The following is a 23,512-nucleotide window of genomic DNA, read 5'->3' on the forward strand; positions in this document are numbered from 1 at the left end:
TAGCTGTACGAAAGTACAACAGTTGTAGACCAGCGCGGTGATGTACAGTACTGAACCGAAACCTGACCATTCTAAAAGGAAAATCCACGACCACATAGAATCTCTCTCAGCGAAAGTAAATAAACACTTGATTCGAGCAGCTTGGACTATTCATTCAACAACGATATGGTACTAACTAGTCGACGAATTATCTTAGTAGGTGGCTCAATCGTCTTCACACAACTCGAAGTAGGCGGCTATCTTGGTCCGTATTTTTTTTTCTGTTTACAACCAGAGAACAACTCTTGTCCGTCGTCATAATCTCAGTAAGCAGACGGTAAGCCGACAATTCAGATTCAGTCTCGGGAAAGATTCCTCCGGGAGCAGAACAAGTTCGCGGTCTTCACGCGGCAGCAAAGCGTCATCGTCGTCGTCGTCGTCGTTAGTGAATTGATTTATACCTCATTTCGTTAACCATAACATGTGATTGGAGCGGATGCAATTCAGGCGCAAAGGCAAGGTCAGGAAAGATGCGGGCAATTTACGAGCGTATTGTTGATATGTTCTTCCAAGATGTAAGTATATGGGGTGACAAATGTGCGTGATTGAAGTCTGAAAAGTTCTGATATTGTTACGCAGTGTTTTATGGCACATGTTTAGTAAGAAGCCTTTTCAAAAAAAAAAATCAAAATGTCAGGTGAATTTAAACATTTAATGACTTAAAACACCCGTAAAATGGGGTAAATAGAACCAATTCATGCATCCATAATGAGCCCCCGTCTTAGGTTTCCGGTTTTGCTGAACCTTCGGGATCCATAAGCAATTGTCCGCCTCAACGGATACTTAAAATTGCATTCCCACAACTTTTCGGGTTCTGTTTTTATATGCGGAATCAGAAACTGCTCATCGTAGAAAGCACTACTGAAAGCTTATTTTCCTCAACAAATGGAACATTCTGATTTGCGCCTGACACATGTGACATATTCGCTTGGGGAGACTTTCGGAAGTCCCTTAGGAGTTCACTCGACGTTAAAACTATTTTCTTCAGCTTACCCTCAACTACAAATAAGGCTATGATCATTTAGTATCCGGGCAGTTACAAACGTGTGTATTTTAAAAACTATTCATTTAATCGAAATACTTTCTATGGAGGAAATGAAGGTGTTAATATGATATTTAATGTAAAAATATAAAAAATATATTTAACAATGATTTCAAGAAATACTCTAACTTTTTCATAAAATCTCTTTTTTATCTTTGCACACTTTTTTCAGTCATGTATTGATTTATTTTTTTTACCACAGAAGCAAAACCTTTGCAAAATAATGCTATTTTACACAAACTCACCTAGAAAAAGCAATTGGAATCGTGTTGGAACCTTTTTATGAGTAGGCATCTCGAAGAATTTGATCTCTTAAATCCGGTTTTAACATAAATTTGTTTGTCCATCAGAACACATCTGTCATATTGCGTAAAAACCGGATGCACAGATTACAATCTTTGGAACTGATCATTATTAGTTATTTACTTGGTTTCCTGTCGGTTGCCTGCCGGAAACGGATTTTTTGCATTATTTAAGAAGTCTGCATTCAGTTATCCCCAATAACCATAGACTTTTTACCATATTTAAGATCAAGGGTTCCACTACGATGCTTGGTTTGAACTTCGTGAGCATCCTAAAGTGGCTCCTTATACTTCTTAACCATTTGGTCACAAAAAAAAATCAGAAAAAAATCAACAGTTCATGAGCTTTCAAGTCAACAATGTAGAATTTTCGAGGCGCAAAATGCGTAAAAGGATCAAATTTGTGCAAAATTATGTTTATCATATCTTTTTGCGTCGTAAATATCTCAAACACACGTTGACTTAAAAATCTATCAAAAATAAATAGTCATTTTCATAACCAACACAACGCTACTAAAGTTTCGCATATCCGAGCTCTATTAACGTAGATATCACCGAAATAAAGTTCCCGGATACTAAATGATCATAGCATTAATATTCTATAATGGTCGTCAGTAGCTTTCACGGATGGATGCGGGACTTCTCCTGGATGGATATCGATTCGATAAAGGTTGATCGGGACTCGAATTGGAAAAAAACTATTGTGATCCAAATATCAAGCAATCTACACATTTTTTTTATTTAGGTTGTTTATTTATTTATTCATTTACTAGCTGATCCTATCAAGGTTGCCAAACTCACAGAAAAATATGTAATTTCGTATGGATTCTGAGCAAATTTACATCACAGAATCTGTGTCACAGAACACAGAATTTTAGAAATATTCATAGATTTCACAGAATTTTTGAGTTTTGAATGGATTTTCTAAATTAAATTTTTTTGGCCAATATAAAATTGAGATTGTTTTACCTTAAATTAGAACATTATGATAAGATTGGCAATGTTAATTGATTTTTCCCAGCCAAAATGTTAAAAAGACCCAATTTATCATGAATTTTCAATGAAATTCAAGGAAATAGCATCACAGAACACCATCACAGAATTTTTGGGTAAAATCACAGAAAGTCAGAATTATTTTTCTCAAAAACACAGAATTTTTTTCGGCAACCTTGGATCCCATACGAACTCCGTTTCGCTTTCAATTTAGAATGTGTCATGAACAGTTTGAATGAATTTCAATTTACAGGCATTTTCAAGATGAAATTCCGAATGCATTTTTAAGCAATAATGGCAAAAATACTAAACAGGTTATGACTGGCCCTTTACACAAAATTTGATACTGGAAATCGATTGCCCGTCCCTAAAACCATCCGAGTGCAAATTTTTATCACTGACCATACTGACTGGACACTCGATTTCGGTTTCTGGATAATTTTTCCAACAGTACGCAATGTCGATTCCAGAGTACGCATCGATCGATTTGAAAAAATCCTATCCCAGTTAGTAAATGGCACCCACATTTAAAAATAAAACATGCAATTTCTACGATAAAATCAGGCTAAACAGGACCATTTTTCCTACAAGGCATTTTTTGTCGAATTTTTCAGGTTCGCCATCTGCCGTCGGTATTGCGAACCTGCCAAATCTTACAACAAAAAATTAGACAGAAAATGGTTGAATTTTTGTTCTAAGTGTCATGTCAGTTTGGTCAGTATTTTTATCTTAATCCGATGAACACTAACGTCAATATCACAAAAATATTGAAAAGTTAATATGGACGACACCTTTTGTAGACCCCTGACCCAAAATTCAATACCTGAAATCAATTTTCCATCTATCAAAACCCCCATGTGAAAATTTTATCACGATTCGACGAAAAATATTGTGAAAAATGCGAAAACAATATTTGTCTTGAATGGACGACCCCCTTTAGAAGGGCCTATGCCAAATTTCAGCTCTCTAGCTCTTAAGATGGTCTATAGAAGACAAACAAACAAACAAACAAACCCACAGAAATAGCTCTTGTATAAAGGGTGTGTCACGTCTAATTGCATCACGGAAAAAACGCTGTAGAAATTTAATTTTTAGGAATTATATCTTCAGCTTTCGTTTATAATCAGATTAGAGTTTATAGATCACGTTGGCCATGCTTCACCGTCAATATTTAGTAAATTTGGAAAAATGTCGTCCAACGAAAAAAAGCGTCGTCAATAAATCCTGCGCACTCATTTCGATAATCCGGAGTTGTCACATCGGAACATCGGTAAGATGCTGGGAATTGTCCACTCCACGGTCAGCAGAGTACTAAAACGATACTTCGAGAACCTAACCATTGACCGGAAGGTGAAGAACGGCAAAAATGGAAAAGATCACAAGCGCGTAGTTAAGCAGTTTAGACATGAAACGAGAAGTTCGGTCCGGGATGTCGCCAAAAAGCTGAATTTTACAAGTTCATTCGTCCAGCGGACCAATCAGCGGAAAGGTTCAGAAGGCTCCTCATCCACGACGAAAGGCTAAACATGGTGGGGAAGACGCGAGCCCGGAAGCTGTACACCGAAATGCTGACGAAGCCGCATTGCCTGGTAATGGACGGCTGAAGGAATCATCGACTACTTTGAAATCATACAACCTGATGTTGCGTTGTACAGAACTTTATGGATGGGGTAAAGAGGAAGGTGCGAGCATACGGGCTTGGGGTCGAAGTATGAATATAAAGAAAATGCCAAAAGTTGTTTAATAGTTTTTATTTTACTGTCTAAAATTTTCAAAAAGATCGATCCACTGGGCGAATTTCTACAGCGTTTTTTTCGTGATGCAATTTGATGTGACCCACCCTTTACATTATAAAATCAACAGATCATATATTGATCCAAATGACATTTTAAAATTAAGAGACTAGCTACAAATACAAATCTACCTAGATTGAACTTAGAGCACTAAAAATTCTTCTTTGGAATACATCCCTCGAAATGTCAAAGTCAAAATGCTCTGAGAAGCGGTTGCAAGTCTTAATGACGCCAATTATTGCAGAGTTGGCCCTATAATTGTTCAGTCTAAGAGGAACGAAGAGCTGAAGATTTCGAATCCTCAAACCTCGAGGTCGGACACTAAGTGGACGAACTTCCGAAAGTGCGGGAGAGTCGATTCTTGAAGAAAGCAGATCAAAATAACGCACGAGTGGCGGTCCTGCGGGCTTGCAGCGTGTCGATGTCGATCAAGCGGCAGCGGCTTTCGTAGCTGGGAAGTCGAAAAGGGTCTTGCCAGTTTAAGTGTCGAAGGGCATACCTTTAAAAACGTTGTTGGATGGCTTCGATGCGATCTGAACCGTTTTCATAATATGGGTACCAAACCGAAGAAGCATATTCAAGGATCGATCGAACCAAACTATAGTAAAGACTCTTCAGACAGTAGATGTCTTTAAAGTCCTTCGTCATGCCGAAAAGAAGACCCAGACTTTTGGAGGCCTTGACATTGATATAGTTGGCATGAGTCTTAAAATCCAGCCGCACGTCAAGAATCACAGTAAGATCTTTCACGTGTCGAGCTCGAAAGATCTCATCGTTTCCAAGGAAATAAACGACTGAGAACGGGCGTCGTTTGCGGGAAAATGAAATTACTGCGGAATTTTTAGTTTCTCTAGTTTCGTTTCGTAGCGTTGTGATGTCACATGATCGTCCGGATCGGAATCCAGCTTGTTTCCATCGGAGTGTAGCGTCGATTTTCTCTTGGATCCTGTTCAGGGGCACTTTGCAGAGTACTTTGAGGGCTGTACGGATCAACGCTATGCCAGTTACCGTACTCGGTCAGATCTCCTTTCTTCGGGACCTTTACGAGGATACCCTGCATTCAGTCGGCCGGGAATGTTGCAGTATCCCCGGTGTCAGCGAAAAGACGGTGCAACATTTGTGCTGACAAGGCAGGCTCGGCTTTGAGCATTTTAGCAGGAATGCAATCGATTCCAGGCGCTTTGTTGGATTTTATGTTTTTGATTGTCATTTATGCGGCTTACTGTTGCTTCGAGCTGCGGGTTCTGTTGGCCATCGCTATTCGTGACTCGGAAGAGTAGTTCGAAGTGCTCAGTGCTCAGTCCATCGTTTGAGCTGATCTGTTCGATCGATCAATAACTGACCTGCTCGGTCATTCAGCAGCATTCTTGCATTAGTCGTTGCACCATTGATGCGGTGAGAAATGTCATAAAGTAATCGGATATCTCCATTGGCGGCGGCTCTTTCTCCCTCTTGGGCTAGGAAGTTTGTCCAGGCTCTCTTGTCTCGTCTACAAGCTCGTTTAATTGCCTTTTCTAGCTCCGAATATCGTATGCCGGCGGTTGCATTGGCCTGCTCAATTCCGACTTTCGCCTTTCTCCGATCATCGACCATCCTCCAAGTTTCATCCGACATCTATTCACTTCGTCTTCCACAAACTTTACCGAGAGTACCATGGCTCGTCGTGATAAAGGCATTCTTGATTCCACACCACTGTTCTTCGATTGTTCCGACTGTCGGTAATTCCGAGGCTCGGGATTCTAGCTGTTCAACGTATGCCCTTTTCACCTCTGGATTCTCCAACCGGCGGACGTCGTATCGACACCCGACTTTCTCCTCGCGCCGTTGGACACTCGCAACTCTCAGTCGTATCTCGCCAAGGACGAGGTGATGGTCAGATGCAATGTCTGCGCTTCGTTTGTTGCGGACATCAAGAAGGCTCCTTCTCCATTTTCGACTGATGCAGATGTGGTCAATTTGATTTTCTGTTCGGCCATCTCGGGATACCCAAGTGACCTTATGTGCTGGTTGATGGGGGAAGAGCGATCCACCGATTACCATGTTGTTGTTGCCACAAAATTCTACAAACAGCTCTCTGTTTTTGCTCATCTGTCCTAGGCCTTGGCGCCCCATGATGCACTCAAGGTCCTGATTGTCGAAACCAATCTTTGCGTTGAAGTCGCCCAAGTGGATTTGAATGTCACCCTTCTGAATTCTCTCTACCACGCTGTTCAATTGACTGTAAAACTGCTTTTTCTCCTGCAAATCGGAAACGTCAGTTGGCGCATAACACTGGACCATTGTAAGGATTCTAACCCGTGTTCTGAATCTGGCTACGATTTTTCTTTCATTCTTTCGGTTCCCATCTTATGAGGGCTGTATGGGCATGCGGGCTTAATAGGAAACCAACTCCTCGTTCCCGAGTAGAGTGTTCTCCTCATATGACAGAGTAAAGCAGTACTGTGTCTTGTGTTCTCCAGTGTTAGGCCAACGGACTTCGCTCGGTCCTAGAATTTCGAGCTTGAGGCGGCTAGCTTCTCAAGTTGAGCTAGTTGGGCAAGGGTTAAAACGTTCCAAGTTCCAATTCGTGTCCGTGTTTTCATGCTAAAAGTCGTCGCCAAAGTTCCGAGTCGGCCATTTCTTTCGGATTCCTTAACAAATTTTAGCCTGGAACAGTACACAATTATCCAAGCATCTGGAAGGAAGCCAATATCGTTCCGATTTTCAAACCCGGAAAAGATCCTAGCCTGCCCTCAAGCTACCGACCCCTAAGTCTCCTCTCAGCGCTGGGCAAGCTGTTCGAGAAACTCATTCTCAATCGTCTGCTCCAGTTTGTTGTAGATCACAACATTTCGTTGCTAGAACAGTTTAGTTTTAGACACGGCCATTCCACCACACACCAACTTGTAGGAGTGATGAACACTATTCAAAGAAACAGGGCAGTATCCAAGTCCACATCAATGGCTTTGCTGGACATCGAGAAAGCTTTTGGCAACGTATGGCACGAAGGGCTCTTGTACAAACTCTGTACCTTTAACTTCCCACTACACCTTATAAAAATTATCCGTAGCTATCTCCAACATAGGTCGTTCAAGGTTTTGTTGAATGGTTCTCTATCCCAGCAGGAGTTCCTCAGGGCAGCCTGTTAGGCCCTCTGCTTTATAGCATATGCACTTCTGACATCCCTCCCCTTGGAGATGGCTGCGAGTTTTTTCTGTTTGCGGATGACACTGCCATTGCCGTCACGGGGAGGTAGCCACGTGAAATTACTAATAAACTTCAACGATGTCTTGACGCCTTTATAAACTACGCAAACAATTGGGAAATAAAGATCAACTCCTCTAAAACACAAACAAACACCTTAAATTAGTTCCTCCTTCACCTTGCGTTGTGACTATGGAAGGCACACGGGTTGAGTGGTCCGCTGAAGTAACATATCTTGGGTTGTTTGTTGACCAAAAGTTATTATTTCGCTCTCACATTGAGAGGACACTGGTGAAATGCTTCGTTCTGACCAGATGTTTGTATCCGTTGATCAAACGTAGATCTCCCCTCTGTAGGGATAACAAAGTGGCCGTCTACAAACAAATAATTGCACCCGCGATCTTTTACGCTGCTTCGGTGTGGGGATCATGTGCACAAACTCACAGGAACAAGTTACGAAGGACGCAGAACAGGCTTCTACGTATGATCCTAGATCGTGCCTTCAATATCAGGATATCTAACCTACACCAAGAAGCGGACATTCCAAAAATTGATATCAAGTTATCTGACATAAGATCCAAATTTATAGATAAATGGCAAACTTCCGAACATGCTTTGATAAGCAACTTGTATATAGTAGATTCATTGTAGATAGTAGGGTTAGTTAATCATAAGTTGTAAATAGAAGATCTAAGAAGGAATCTTTCAAATTTAAACTAAACTTATCCACCTAGATGGTTCCTACAAATAAATTCTTAAATATAAATGATTAGTCACTTGAAATAATGATAGTAATAGCAAAAAGAAGAAAAACCTGTGCCACTTGAATCAAATTTAAATATGTATAGACATACAAACACGATAAATGAATATTAATACTAATGCAATCAGTTGGGCTCATTCGTAAAACTTTTCTTGTATCGGCAACATCGGGAAAATTTAAATCCATGATAGTTTAGATTGATTCATCAGTTTTCACTGCTGCCAATCTAAAGAAAGGAATCTATCTTGAATTCATTTCGTAAGATCACGACAATCCTCTTACATATATTTTCAGCTCTGGTACCTGAAGCTTGTCTACCTACCTCAACATTTGTTACTATGGACGTTACTAGTCTCGGAAATCCGGTACATCCGCCGGTACCAAACCTCACACTCAAACCCGAAAAAAACCCCAACCACCAAGGAACTGACCCTACTGACAGTCGGCAATCTTTCCAACCTATTGCTGTTGGTGTTCGTTACCCTAGACGTTGGCCGCCCCTTGACACCTGCCTTCATCCGCACCGTTGAAGTTGCTTCCTATGTAAGTAAGTTGTTATCTAGTCGAGTGTGATTTGTGTATTTTTTAAATTCTGTTATCTTTCCAGCTGTATGCCCTGATTCTGTTCCACTTGAGCTGCTCAAGAAGCGGCCTACGGGACCAAACGCTGCTGATGACGTTTTGGATGCTGGAACTGCTGATCAACTGCATCCGTGTGGTGGGGATGCTCCCTTCTGTTTCATCTATAGCATTTTTGGGTCTTTTGACGGCTATGAATATTGTGTTGGGTGTATACAGTGGTGTGGAAACCGATGGAAAACAGTTACTGGTTCAAGCGAATCTCATTAGAAACATCTCGTTTAGTTGGTTTTCGGAAATTAATAGAAAATTTCGTTCGACTCTGGTGGATTCGGACTGCGATTTAGGTGGGCTGGACGAACGATTACAATGTTCACAGTTGATTGAGATTTTCAGGAAAGGGAAATCTAACTCTTCGAAGGGTCGCTACAGCTCGGTGGCTACCAATGAGGGATCACTAAGTTTTCCGAAAGTCACCATGGCGAGTTTGCTTCGGCCCTTCTGGAAGGAGTTCCTGATCGCCGGACTCAACCGACTACTACTGACGGGATTGTTTTTCGTCTGTCCCTTTTTACTGAGGTAGGGTCTATTTGAATTGGATAGCTTTTTTAAAGTAACTGTTAAATTTTTTCCAGCAAGATCCTACGAAACGATCGGAAGTCGACAGCTGAAGAAAGTCACGGCTACGTGATTGGAATTTTGCTGACCTCTCTGATGATTGCAGCTCTCAACGGCCAGTACATGTTTGACACCCAGAAGATCGGACTGAAGATCAAATCGCTTCTGATGGTAGCGATCTACGAGAAATCTCTCAAGATCGAAAAACCCAGCCAGGCGGATGTGACCTTGCTAACGCTGGATTCTAACCGTTTTGTGGAACTGATCCCAAACGTACACATGCTCTGGTCAGGGCCACTAATTTTCCTGGTGGCGATGATGGGATTGATCCAAGTTTTGGGGTTATCGGCCTTGATTGGAGTCGTGATCATTGCAGCTACCATCGGACTGACCAAACTGATTGGCGATCGACTTCGGGTGCTGCAGTCGGAGTTGATGCGCTGCAAAGATCCACGAATATCCAGCACCAATGAAGCAGTAGGAATGATAAGACAAATCAAGCTTTTTTGCTGGGAGCAGTACTTCATTCAGCGTATTTTGCGGCATAGGAATAAAGAGTTGAGTATCCTGAGAACAATCATCAATTGGGATGCTCCGAAGTATCTGTTGGGAGTTGTGTCTCCTTTTATCGTATCTTTGGCATCGTTCGGGTTGGTGATCTTGATCGGAGAACCCTCGCTGCTCACCTTGGAGTCAGTTTTTGTCTCGATCGTACTTTTTAACATTCTAAAATATCCACTTGCCATGGTTCCAATGATGGTATCCCAATGGACAGCGACCAAAGCGTCGGTAGATCGAATACAAAAGTATCTCTCCGGGAAAGAGATTAAACCGCTGATCAAAACCAAGGTAGAAAGTCGATCCCGGAACTTTTCCGAGTCTATTGAAGAAGTTCTTGGAGCTTGTCGAAAGGCTTTAGATACACCGGTTGTAAAACTGGATCGGGCTAGCTTCAGTTTGGAAGGTAGAACTGTGCTAAGTCATGTTGATCTTTCGATCGGTGAAGGTGAATTTGTAGCGATAACCGGCTCCGTAGGGTCTGGAAAGTCACTGCTTCTGGGAGCAATACTTGGAGAGCTCGAGCAAACTGGAGGGACAACGAGCGTAGTTGGACACCTAGGGTACGTTCCACAAGAAGCTTGGATCCTACATCGTACAGTGAAGGAGAATATTTTATTTGGACAGAGCTTCGATGAAGCTTTGTATGATACAGTGATCGAGGCTTGTGCGCTTGGTTCTGATCTCGCGTCACTACCAAATGGAGACGAAACACTGATAGGTGAAAAAGGAATCACTATTTCCGGAGGTCAGCAGCAACGGATTTTGCTAGCTAGAGCCCTTTATCAGGACGCTGATATCTACCTGTTGGATGATCCTCTGAGTTCAGTGGATGGAGAGGTCTCGAAACATATAGCAGGGAAAATGTTCAGCTCTGGAGGTATTCTTGACGGGAAGACAATCATTTTTGTGACTCAAAACCAGGAGCAGCTCGCCTTGGCTAATAAAGTTTTGTTTCTGCAAGAGGGTAGGATATCTGAGGTCTACGATAAGCAAACTTTTCGGGAGCTGTTCGGTGATCAACAACCGGATCTAAGCTCAGAAAAGGTTCATGAAGATGCTCAACCCAGTGAACTTCATGTTGAACCATCTGTTAAATCTACCTTTAAGAATCAAGGTAGCATTTCACCGAAAACGTACTTTAATTATCTCCGTATGATAGGTAAATTTACAACAGTAGCGATCATTGCCTTAAACGTACTTATTCCGGTTTGTGACATCCTTTCAACCATCTGGCTCGCAAAATGGGCTAGTATTGATCACAGCCAAAATTCTTCGACTGATCACTATTTCCTACTTACGTACAGCGTTATAATCGTAATACTCTGTATCCTACTTACCTTCAACAGTACGTTGACTACAGTTCGAGGAGTTGCGGTAGCAAAAGAAGTTCACCGCAAGCTTCTCAGCAATACAATTTACCAGCGGATGAAGTTTTTCGACCATACCAGCTCCGGACAGATCATGAGCCGATTCGTTAGCGATTTGGACGTGGTAGATTCCATGGTATCGACTAACTTACGTGATTTCCTTACCAATTTATTTGCCGTTGGCTCGATTTTAATTCTGTTTTGCTTCAACACTAGCATCTATCTAGTGTTGATTCTTGCCGTAGTGATGGTAACGTATTGTTACCTTCTGTCATTCCATCTGGAAACTTCCAGACAACTCAAACGACACGAAGCGCACAGCAAGTCACCCATTATACTACACTTCAACGAATCTCGCGAAGGGCGATCCTCGATAAGAGCTTTTCGCCGGGAGGATTACTTTCTGAGTCAGTTCATGGCGATAGTGGACAACCATCAAATGTACTGCAACCTCTATCTAGCCTCCAGCCGCTGGTTGGGCATTCGCCTGGAGCTCATCGGAGCAGTTGTAATCTACTTCGTAGCGATGCTCTCCATCCAAAATGAGCACTTAATCGGTGCCTCCAGCGTCGGCGTCGCCATAAGCTACGCCTTCCGCTTGATCCCACTTCTGAACGCTCTGGTCCGATCGAGTGCTCTTTTGGAAGAGAATGCCACTTCGTTGGAACGAATCGATCACTACCTCGAGGAGAGGAATGAACTCGACCTTGACCCAAACGATTCTCAGATGACCAAGACAATGCCTTCCCCTTGGCCGACTGAAGGAAGTATAGCTTTCCACAACCTCACCATGCAATACGGTGAGGGAAAATTTGCCCTCGAGAACATATCGATAGCAATCAACGCTCGAGAGAAAGTTGGCATCATTGGTCGCACCGGGGCAGGAAAATCCAGCTTGATAAGTGCCCTCTTCCAGTTGTATCCTGAACAAATATCCGGATCGATCTCAATAGACGGTATCAACATCGCCACCATCCCCTTAGCATCTCTAAGACGCAGCCTTACAATCATCCCGCAAAGTCCACAACTCTTCTCCGGGACGCTTCGTGAGAATCTCGATCCCACCTGTCAACAAGCCTCCGATACGGAGCTGTGGCAAGCCCTGGATCAATGTCAGCTTAAACACCTTGTCACAAATCTCCCAAACCAATTGAGCTCCTCAATCGATGAACGCGGTTCAAATCTTTCAGTTGGCCAAAAACAGCTGCTCTGTCTAGCGCGAGGAATTCTCCAAAATCGACAGATCGTAGTTTTGGACGAGGCCACCTCGACGATGGATCCGGAAACGGAGCGGGTCGTTCAGCAGGTGTTGGGGACGGCTTTTCGCGATCGGACTGTTTTGATGATTGCTCATAGGTTGGGAACTATCCGGGAGGTGGATCGGGTACTTTGTATGCGTCAGGGGAAGGTGGCTCGATTCGAGAAGCCTCACGCTTTGGATGAGCGAGATTTGATGGAGTTGTAGCTGCCTGCAAGTATTATTGTTGGGCAATATCCTAGCTTATGTTGTGGAAACATTAGTTTCAATTTTTTTAGAAATAAGTTTTAAAGTACAGATTAACATAAATGTATTGGGTTTTTGAAGCTCATCGATTTAGGATTTCATATCATTTAATCTAATCCGAAAATTGTCCTTAAAAGTCATTAATCAACGCAATCGATGGCGACGAAGAACAGCAAAACGTGCATTGCGAGTTAACTCCATCATAATACCCTAAGATTTCAAAAGAAAATAAACATAAAACCTGATATGACATTTTTGTCCTTTTTGTCATTTTTTTTACTTTTGTCATTTTTGTCAATTTTGTCATTTTTGTCATTTTTGTCATTTTGTCATTTTGTCATTTTTGTCATTTTTGTCATTTTTGACATTTTTGACATTTTTGACATTTTTGTCATTTTTGTCATTTTTGTCATTTTTGTCATTTTTGTCATTTTTGTCATTTTTGTCATTTTTGTCATTTTTGTCATTTTTGTCATTTTTGTCATTTTTGTCATTTTTGTAATTTTTGTTATATTGGTCATTTTTGTCATTTTTGTCATTTTTGTCATTTTTGTCATTTTTGTCATTTTTGTCATTTTTGTCATTTTTGTCATTTTTGTCATTTTTGTCATTTTTGTCATTTTTGTCATTTTTGTCATTTTTGTCATTTTTGTCATTTTTGTCATTTTTGTCATTTTTGTCATTTTTGTCATTTTTGTCATTTTTGTCATTTTTGTCATTTTTGTCATTTTTGTCATTTTTGTCATTTTTGTCATTTTTGTCATTTTTGTCATTTTTGTCATTTTTGTCAGTTTTGTCATGTTTGTCATTTTTGTCATTTTTGTCATTTTCGTCATTTTTGTCATTTTTGTCATTTTTGTCATTTTTGTCATTTTTGTCATTTTTGTCATTTTTGTCATTTTTGTCATTATTGTCATTTTTGTCATTTTTGTCATTTTTGTCATTTTTGTCATTTTTGTCATTTTTGTCATTTTTGTCATTTTTTGTCATTTTTGTCATTTTTGTCATTTTTGTCATTTTTGTCATTTTTGTAATTTTTGTCATTTTTGTCATTTTTGTCGTTTTTGACAACCAAGACAATTTTGACAATTTTGACAATTTTGACAATTGTGACAATTGTGACAATTTTGACAATTTTGACAATTTTGACAATTTTGACAATTTTGACAATTTTGACAATTTTGACAATTTTGACAATTTTGACAATTTTGACAATTTTGACAATTTTGACAATTTTGACAATTTTGACAATTTTGACAATTTTGACAATTTTGACAATTTTGACAATTTTGACAATTTTGACAATTTTGACAATTTTGACAATTTTGACAATTTTGACAATTTTGACAATTTTGACAATTTTGACAATTTTGACAATTTTGACAATTTTGACAATTTTGACAATTTTGACAATTTTGACAATTTTGACAATTTTGACAATTTTGACAATTTGACAATTTTGACAATTTTGACAATTTTGACAATTTTGACAATTTTGACAATTTTGACAATTTTGAAAATTTTGAAAATTTTGACAATTTTGACAATTTTGACAATTTTGACAATTTTGACAATTTTGACAATTTTGACAATTTTGACAATTTTGACAATTTTGACAATTTTGACAATTTTGACAATTTTGACAATTTTGACAATTTTGACCATTTCGACAATTTTGACAATTTTGACAATTTTGACAATTTTGACAATTTTGACAATTTTGACAATTTTGACAATTTTTGACAATTTTGACAATTTTGACAATTTTGACAATTTTGACAATTTTGACAATTTGACAATTTTGACAATTTTGACAATTTTGACAATTTTGACAATTTTGACAATTTTGACAATTTTGACAATTTCGACAATTTCGACAATTTTGACAATTTTGACAATTTTGACAATTTTGACAATTTTGACAATTTTGACAATTTTGACAATTTTGACAATTTTGACAACTTTGACAATTTTGACAATTTTGACAATTTTGACAATTTTGACAATTTTGACAATTTTGACAATTTTGACAATTTTGACAATTTTGACAATTTTGACAATTTTTTCAATTTGACAATTTTGACAATTTTGACAATTTTGACAATTTTGACAATTTTGACAATTTTGACAATTTTGACAATTTTGACAATTTTGACAATTTTGACAATTTTGACAATTTTGACAATTTTGACAATTTTGACAATTTTGACAATTTTGACAATTTTGACAATTTTGACAATTTTGACAATTTTGACAATTTTGACAATTTTGACAATTTGACAATTTTGACAATTTTGACAATTTTGACAATTTTGACAATTTTGACAATTTTGACAATTTTGACAATTTTGACAATTTTGACAATTTTGACAATTTTGACAATTTTGATAATTTGACAATTTTGACAATTTTGACAATTTTGACAATTTTGACAATTTTGACAATTTTGAAAATTTTGAAAATTTTGAAATTTTGACAATTTTGACAATTTTGACAATTTTGACAATTTTGACAATTTTGACAATTTTGACAATTTTGACAATTTTGACAATTTTGACAATTTTGACAATTTTGACAATTTTGACAATTTTGACAATTTTGACAATTTTGACAATTTTGACAATTTGACAATTTTGACAATTTTGACAATTTTGACAATTTTGACAATTTTGACAATTTTGACAATTTTGACAATTTTGACAATTTTGACAATTTAATTGACAATTTTGACAATTTGACAATTTTGACAATTTTGACAATTTTGACAATTTTGACAATTTTGACAATTTGACAATTTTGACAATTTTGACAATTTGACAATTTTGACAATTTTGACAATTTTGACAATTTTTGACAAATTTGACAATTTTGACAATTTTGACAATTTTGACAATTTTGACAATTTTGACAATTTTGACAATTTTGACAATTTTGACAATTTTGACAATTTGACAATTTGACAATTTTGACAATTTTGACAATTTTGACAATTTTGACAATTTTGACAATTTTGACAATTTTGACAATTTTGACAATTTTGACAATTTTGACAATTTTGACAATTTTGACAATTTTGACAATTTTTGACAATTTTGACAATTTTGACAATTTTGACAATTTTGACAATTTTGACAATTTTGACAATTTTGACAATTTGACAATTTTGACAATTTTGACAATTTTGACAATTTTGACAATTTTGACAATTTTGACAATTTTGACAATTTTGACAATTTTGACAATTTTGACAATTTTGACAATTTTGACAATTTTGACAATTTTGACAATTTTGACAATTTTGACAATTTTGACAATTTTGACAATTTTGACAATTTTGACAATTTTGACAATTTGACAATTTTGACAATTTTGACAATTTTGACAATTTTGACAATTTGACAATTTGACAATTTTGACAATTTTGAACAATTTTGACAATTTTGACAATTTTGACAATTTTGACAATTTTGACAATTTTGACAATTTTGACAATTTTGAAAATTTGACAATTTGACAATTTTGACAATTTTGACAATTTTGACAATTTTGACAATTTTGACAATTTTGACAATTTTGACAATTTTGACAATTTTGACAATTTTGACAATTTTGACAATTTTGACAATTTTGACAATTTTGACAATTTTGACAATTTTGACAATTTTGACAATTTTGACAATTTTGACAATTTTGACAATTTTGACAATTTTGACAATTTGACAATTTTGACAATTTTGACATTTTGACAATTTTTGACAATTTTGACAATTTTGACAATTTTGACAATTTTGACAATTTTGACAATTTTGACAATTTTGACAATTTTGACAATTTTGACAATTTTGACAATTTTGACAATTTTGACATTTTGACAATTTTGACAATTTTGACAATTTTGACAATTTTGACAATTTTGACAATTTGACAATTTTGACAATTTTTGACAATTTTGACAATTTGACAATTTTGACAATTTTGACAATTTTGACAATTTTGACAATTTTGACAATTTTGACAATTTTGACAATTTGACAATTTTGACAATTTTGACAATTTTGACAATTTTGACATTTTGACAATTTGACAATTTTGACAATTTGACAATTTTGACAATTTTGACAATTTTGACAATTTTGACAATTTTGACAATTTTGACAATTTTGACAATTTTGACAATTTTGACAATTTTGACAATTTTGACAATTTTGACAATTTTGACAATTTTGACAATTTTGACAATTTTGACAATTTTGACAATTTGACAATTTTGACAATTTTGACAATTTTGACAATTTTGACAATTTTGACAATTTTGACAATTTTGACAATTTGACAATTTTGACAATTTTGACAATTTGACAATTTGACAATTTTGACAATTTTGACAATTTTGACAATTTTGACAATTTTGACAATTTGACAATTTTGACAATTTTGACAATTTTGACAATTTTGACAATTTTGACAATTTTGACAATTTTGACAATTTGACAATTTTGACAATTTGACAATTTTGACAATTTTGACAATTTTGACAATTTTGACAATTTGACAATTTTGACAATTTTGACAATTTTGACAATTTTGACAATTTTGACAATTTTGACAATTTGACAATTTTGACAATTTTGACAATTTTGACAATTTTGACAATTTTGACAATTTTGACAATTTTGACAATTTTGACAATTTGACATTTTGACAATTTTGACAATTTTGACAATTTTGACAATTTTGACAATTTGACAATTTTGACAATTTTGACAATTTGACAATTTTGACAATTTTGACAATTTTGACAATTTTGACAATTTTGACAATTTTGACAATTTTGACAATTTTGACAATTTGACAATTTTGACAATTTTGACAATTTTGACAATTTTGACAATTTTGACAATTTTGACATTTTGACAATTTTGACAATTTTGACAATTTTGACAATTTTGACAATTTTGACAATTTTGACAATTTTGACAATTTTGACAATTTTGACAATTTTGACAATTTTGACAATTTTGACAATTTTGACAATTTATTTTGACAATTTTGACAATTTTGACAATTTTGACAATTTTGACAATTTTGACAATTTTGACAATTTTGACAATTTTTGACAATTTTGACAATTTTGACAATTTTGAAATTTTGACAATTTTGACAATTTTGACAATTTGACAATTTTTGACAATTTTGACAATTTTGACAATTTTGACAATTTTGACAATTTGACAATTTTGACAATTTTGACAATTTTGACAATTTGACAATTTTGACAATTTTGACAATTTTGACAATTTTGACAATTTTGACAATTTTGACAATTTTGACAATTTGACAATTTTGACAATTTTGACAATTTTGACAATTTTGACAATTTTGACAATTTTGACAATTTTGACAATTTTGACAATTTTGACAATTTTGACAATTTTGACAATTTTGACAATTTTGACAATTTTGACAATTTTGACAATTTTGACAATTTTGACAATTTTGACAATTTTGACAATTTTGACAATTTTGACAATTTTGACAATTTTGACAATTTTGACAATTTTGACAATTTTGACAATTTTGACAATTTTGACAATTTTGACAATTTTGACAATTTTGACAATTTTGACAATTTTGACAATTTTGACAATTTTGACAATTTTGACAATTTTGACAATTTTGACAATTTTGACAATTTGACAATTTTGACAATTTTGACAATTTTGACAATTTTGACAATTTTGACAATTTTGACAATTTTGACAATTTTGACAATTTTGACAATTTTGACAATTTTGACAATTTTGACAATTTTGACAATTTTGACAATTTTGACAATTTTGACAATTTGACAATTTTGACAATTTTGACAATTTTGACAATTTTGACAATTTTGACAATTTTGACAATTTTGACAATTTTGACAATTTTGACAATTTTGACAATTTTGACAATTTTGACAATTTTGACAATTTTGACAATTTTGACAATTTGACAATTTTGACAATTTTGACAATTTTGACAATTTTGACAATTTTGACAATTTTGACAATTTTGACAATTATTTGACAATTTTGACAATTTTGACAATTTTGACAATTTTGACAATTTGACAATTTTTGACAATTTGACAATTTTGACAATTTTGACAATTTTGAACAATTTTGACAATTTTGACAATTTTGACAATTTGACAATTTGACAATTTTGACAATTTTGACAATTTTGACAATTTTTGACAATTTGACAATTTTGACAATTTTGACAATTTTGACAATTTTGACAATTTTGACAATTTTGACAATTTTGACAATTTTGACAATTTTGACAATTTTGACAATTTTGACAATTTGACAATTTTGACAATTTTGACAATTTTGACAATTTTGACAATTTTGACAATTTTGACAATTTTGACAATTTTGACAATTTTGACAATTTTGACAATTTTGACAATTTTGACAATTTTGACAATTTTGACAATTTTGACAATTTTGACAATTTTGACAATTTTGACAATTTTGACAATTTTGACAATTTTGACAATTTTGACAATTTTGACAATTTTGACAATTTTGACAATTTTGACAATTTTGACAATTTTGACAATTTTGACAATTTTGACAATTTTGACAATTTTGACAATTTTGACAATTTTGACAATTTTGACAATTTTGACAATTTTGACAATTTTGACAATTTTGACAATTTTGACAATTTTGACAATTTTGACAATTTTGACAATTTTGACAATTTTGACAATTTGACAATTTTGACAATTTTGACAATTTTGACAATTTGACAATTTTGACAATTTTGACAATTTGACAATTTTGACAATTTTGACAATTTTTGACAATTTTGACAATTTTGACAATTTTGACAATTTTGACAATTTTGACAATTTTGACAATTTTGACAATTTTGACAATTTTGACAATTTTGACAATTTTGACAATTTTGACAATTTTGACAATTTTGACAATTTTGACAATTTTGACAATTTGACAATTTTGACAATTTTGACAATTTTGACAATTTTGACAATTTTGACAATTTTGACAATTTTGACAATTTTTGACAATTTTGACAATTTTGACAATTTTGACAATTTTGACAATTTTGACAATTTTGACAATTTTGACAATTTTGACAATTTTGACAATTTTGACAATTTTGACAATTTTGACAATTTTGACAATTTGACAATTTTGACAATTTTGACAATTTTGACAATTTTGACAATTTTGACAATTTTGACAATTTTGACAATTTTGACAATTTGACAATTTTGACAATTTTGACAATTTTGACAATTTTGACAATTTTGACAATTTTGACAATTTTGACAATTTTGACAATTTTGACAATTTTGACAATTTTGACAATTTTGACAATTTTGACAATTTGACAATTTTGACAATTTTGACAATTTTGACAATTTTGACAATTTTGACAATTTTGACAATTTTGACAATTTTGACAATTTTGACAATTTGACAATTTTGACAATTTTGACAATTTTGACAATTTTGACAATTTGACAATTTTGACAATTTTGACAATTTTGAAATTTTGACAATTTTGACAATTTTGACAATTTTGACAATTTTGACAATTTTGACAATTTTGACAATTTTGACAATTTTGACAATTTTGACAATTTTGACAATTTTGACAATTTTGACAATTTTGACAATTTTGACAATTTTGACAATTTTGACAATTTTGACAATTTTGACAATTTTGACAATTTTGACAATTTTGACAATTTTGACAATTTTGACAATTTTGACAATTTTGACAATTTTGACAATTTTGACAATTTTGACAATTTTGACAATTTTGACAATTTGACAATTTTGACAATTTTGACAATTTTGACAATTTTGACAATTTTGACAATTTTGACAATTTTGACAATTTGACAATTTTGACAATTTGACAATTTTGACAATTTTGACAATTTTGACAATTTTGACAATTTTGACAATTTTGACAATTTTGACAATTTTGACAATTTTGACAATTTTGACAATTTTGACAATTTTGACAATTTTGACAATTTTGACAATTTTGACAATTTGACAATTTTGACAATTTTGACAATTTTGACAATTTGACAATTTTGACAATTTTGACAATTTTGACAATTTTGACAATTTTGACAATTTTGACAATTTGACAATTTTGACAATTTTGACAATTTTGACAATTTTGAAATTTTGAAATTTTGAAAATTTTGACAATTTTGACAATTTTGACAATTTTGACAATTTTGACAATTTTGACAATTTTGACAATTTTGACAATTTTGACAATTTTGACAATTTTGACAATTTTGACAATTTTGACCATTTCGACAATTTTGACAATTTTGACAATTTTGACAATTTTGACAATTTGACAATTTTGACAATTTTGACAATTTTGACAATTTTGACAATTTTGACAATTTTGACAATTTGACAATTTTGACAATTTTGACAATTTGACAATTTTGACAATTTTGACAATTTTGACAATTTTGAAAATTTTGAAAATTTTGACAATTTTGACAATTTTGACAATTTTGACAATTTTGACAATTTTGACAATTTTGACAATTTTGACAATTTTGACAATTTTGACAATTTTGACAATTTTGACAATTTTGACCATTTCGACAATTTGACAATTTTGACAATTTTGACAATTTTGACAATTTTGACAATTTTGACAATTTTGACAATTTGACAATTTTGACAATTTTGACAATTTTGACAATTTTGACAATTTTGACAATTTTGACAATTTTGACAATTTTGACAATTTTGACAATTTTGACAATTTTGACAATTTTGACAATTTTGACAATTTTGACAATTTTGACAATTTTGACAATTTCGACAATTTCGACAATTTTGACAATTTTGACAATTTTGACAATTTGACAATTTTGACAATTTTGACAATTTTGACAATTTTGACAATTTTGACAATTTGACAATTTTGACAATTTGACAATTTTGACAATTTTGACAATTTTGACAATTTTGACAATTTTGACAATTTTGACAATTTTGACAATTTTGACAATTTTTGACAATTTTGACAATTTTGACAATTTTGACACAATTTTGACAATTTTGACAATTTGACAATTTTGACAATTTTGACAATTTTGACAATTTTGACAATTTTGACAATTTTGACAATTTTGACAATTTTGACAATTTGACAATTTTGACAATTTTGACAATTTTGACAATTTTGACAATTTTGACAATTTTGACAATTTTGACAATTTTGACAATTTTGACAATTTTGACAATTTTGACAATTTTGACAATTTTGATAATTTTGACAATTTGGACAATTTTGACAATTTGACAATTTTGACAATTTTGACAATTTGAAAATTTTGAAATTTGAAAATTTTGACAATTTTGACAATTTTGACAATTTTGACAATTTTGACAATTTTGACAATTTTGACAATTTTGACAATTTTGACAATTTTGACAATTTTGACAATTTGACAATTTTGACAATTTGACAATTTTGACAATTTTGACAATTTTGACAATTTTGACAATTTTGACAATTTTGACAATTTTGACAATTTTGACAATTTTGACAATTTTGACAATTTTGACAATTTTGACAATTTTGACAATTTTGACAATTTTGACAATTTTGACAATTTTGACAATTTTGACAATTTTGACAATTTTGACAATTTTGACAATTTTGAAAATTTTAACAATTTAGACAATTTTGACAATTTTGACAATTTTGACAATTTTGACAATTTTGACAATTTTGGACAATTTTGACAATTTTGACAATTTTGACAATTTTGACAATTTTGACAATTTTGACAATTTTGACAATTTTGACAATTTTGACAATTTTGACAATTTTGACAATTTGACAATTTTGACAATTTTGACAATTTTGACAATTTTGACAATTTTGACAATTTTGACAATTTTGACAATTTTGACAATTTTGACAATTTTGACAATTTTGACAATTTTGACAATTTTGACAATTTTGACAATTTTGACAATTTTGACAATTTTGACAATTTTGACAATTTTGACAATTTTGACAATTTGACAATTTTGACAATTTGACAATTTTGACAATTTTGACAATTTTGACAATTTTGACAATTTTGACAATTTTGACAATTTTGACAATTTTGACAATTTTGACAATTTTGACAATTTTGACAATTTGACAATTTTGACATTTTGACAATTTTGACATTTTGACAATTTTGACAATTTTGACAAATTTTGACAATTTTGACAATTTTGACAATTTTGACAATTTTGACAATTTTGACAATTTTGACAATTTTGACAATTTTGACAATTTTGACAATTTTGACAATTTTGACAATTTGACAATTTTGACAATTTTGACAATTTTGACAATTTTGACAATTTTGACAATTTGACAATTTTGACAATTTTGACAATTTGAAAATTTTGACAATTTTGACAATTTTGACAATTTTTGACAATTTTGACAATTTTGACAATTTGACAATTTTGACAATTTTGACAATTTTGACAATTTTGACAATTTTGACAATTTTGACAATTTTGACAATTTTGACAATTTTGACAATTTTGACAATTTTGACAATTTGACAATTTTGACAATTTTGACAATTTGACAATTTTGACAATTTGACAATTTGACAATTTGACAATTTTGACAATTTTGACAATTTTGACAATTTTGACTATTTGACAATTTTGACAATTTTGACAAT

General features: G+C 33.4%; 1 protein-coding gene across 2 annotated transcripts; it reads left to right on the forward strand.

Moving 5' to 3' along the window:
- Positions 1–160: 160 nt before the first annotated feature.
- On the forward strand, positions 161–12,802 carry LOC129745343 (ATP-binding cassette sub-family C member 2-like). 2 transcript variants are annotated; one of them, XM_055738359.1, is made up of 4 exons: positions 161–554; positions 8,410–8,658; positions 8,723–9,273; positions 9,330–12,802. In XM_055738359.1, exons 1-4 carry the CDS (start codon positions 510–512, stop codon positions 12,703–12,705), a joined length of 4,221 nt encoding a protein of 1,406 aa, XP_055594334.1. In that variant the 5' UTR covers positions 161–509; the 3' UTR covers positions 12,706–12,802. The 2 variants fall into 2 exon arrangements, with proteins under 2 accessions (XP_055594334.1, XP_055594335.1); XM_055738360.1 differs by lacking the exon at positions 161–554 and having other exon boundaries at positions 8,524–8,662.
- The last annotated feature ends 10,710 nt before the right edge of the window (positions 12,803–23,512 follow it).

This window comes from Uranotaenia lowii, chromosome 2 (assembly GCF_029784155.1).
Source record: "Uranotaenia lowii strain MFRU-FL chromosome 2, ASM2978415v1, whole genome shotgun sequence".
Classification (NCBI taxonomy): domain Eukaryota; kingdom Metazoa; phylum Arthropoda; class Insecta; order Diptera; family Culicidae; genus Uranotaenia; species Uranotaenia lowii.

Coding starts and splice junctions, on each gene's coding strand:
- LOC129745343 (XM_055738359.1), top strand. CDS start 510: ATGCGGGCAATTTACGAGCGTATTGTTGATATGTTCTTCCAAGAT. Junction 555..8,409: donor TTGATATGTTCTTCCAAGAT/GTAAGTATATGG, acceptor ATATATTTTCAG/CTCTGGTACCTGAAGCTTGT. Junction 8,659..8,722: donor CCGTTGAAGTTGCTTCCTAT/GTAAGTAAGTTG, acceptor TTATCTTTCCAG/CTGTATGCCCTGATTCTGTT.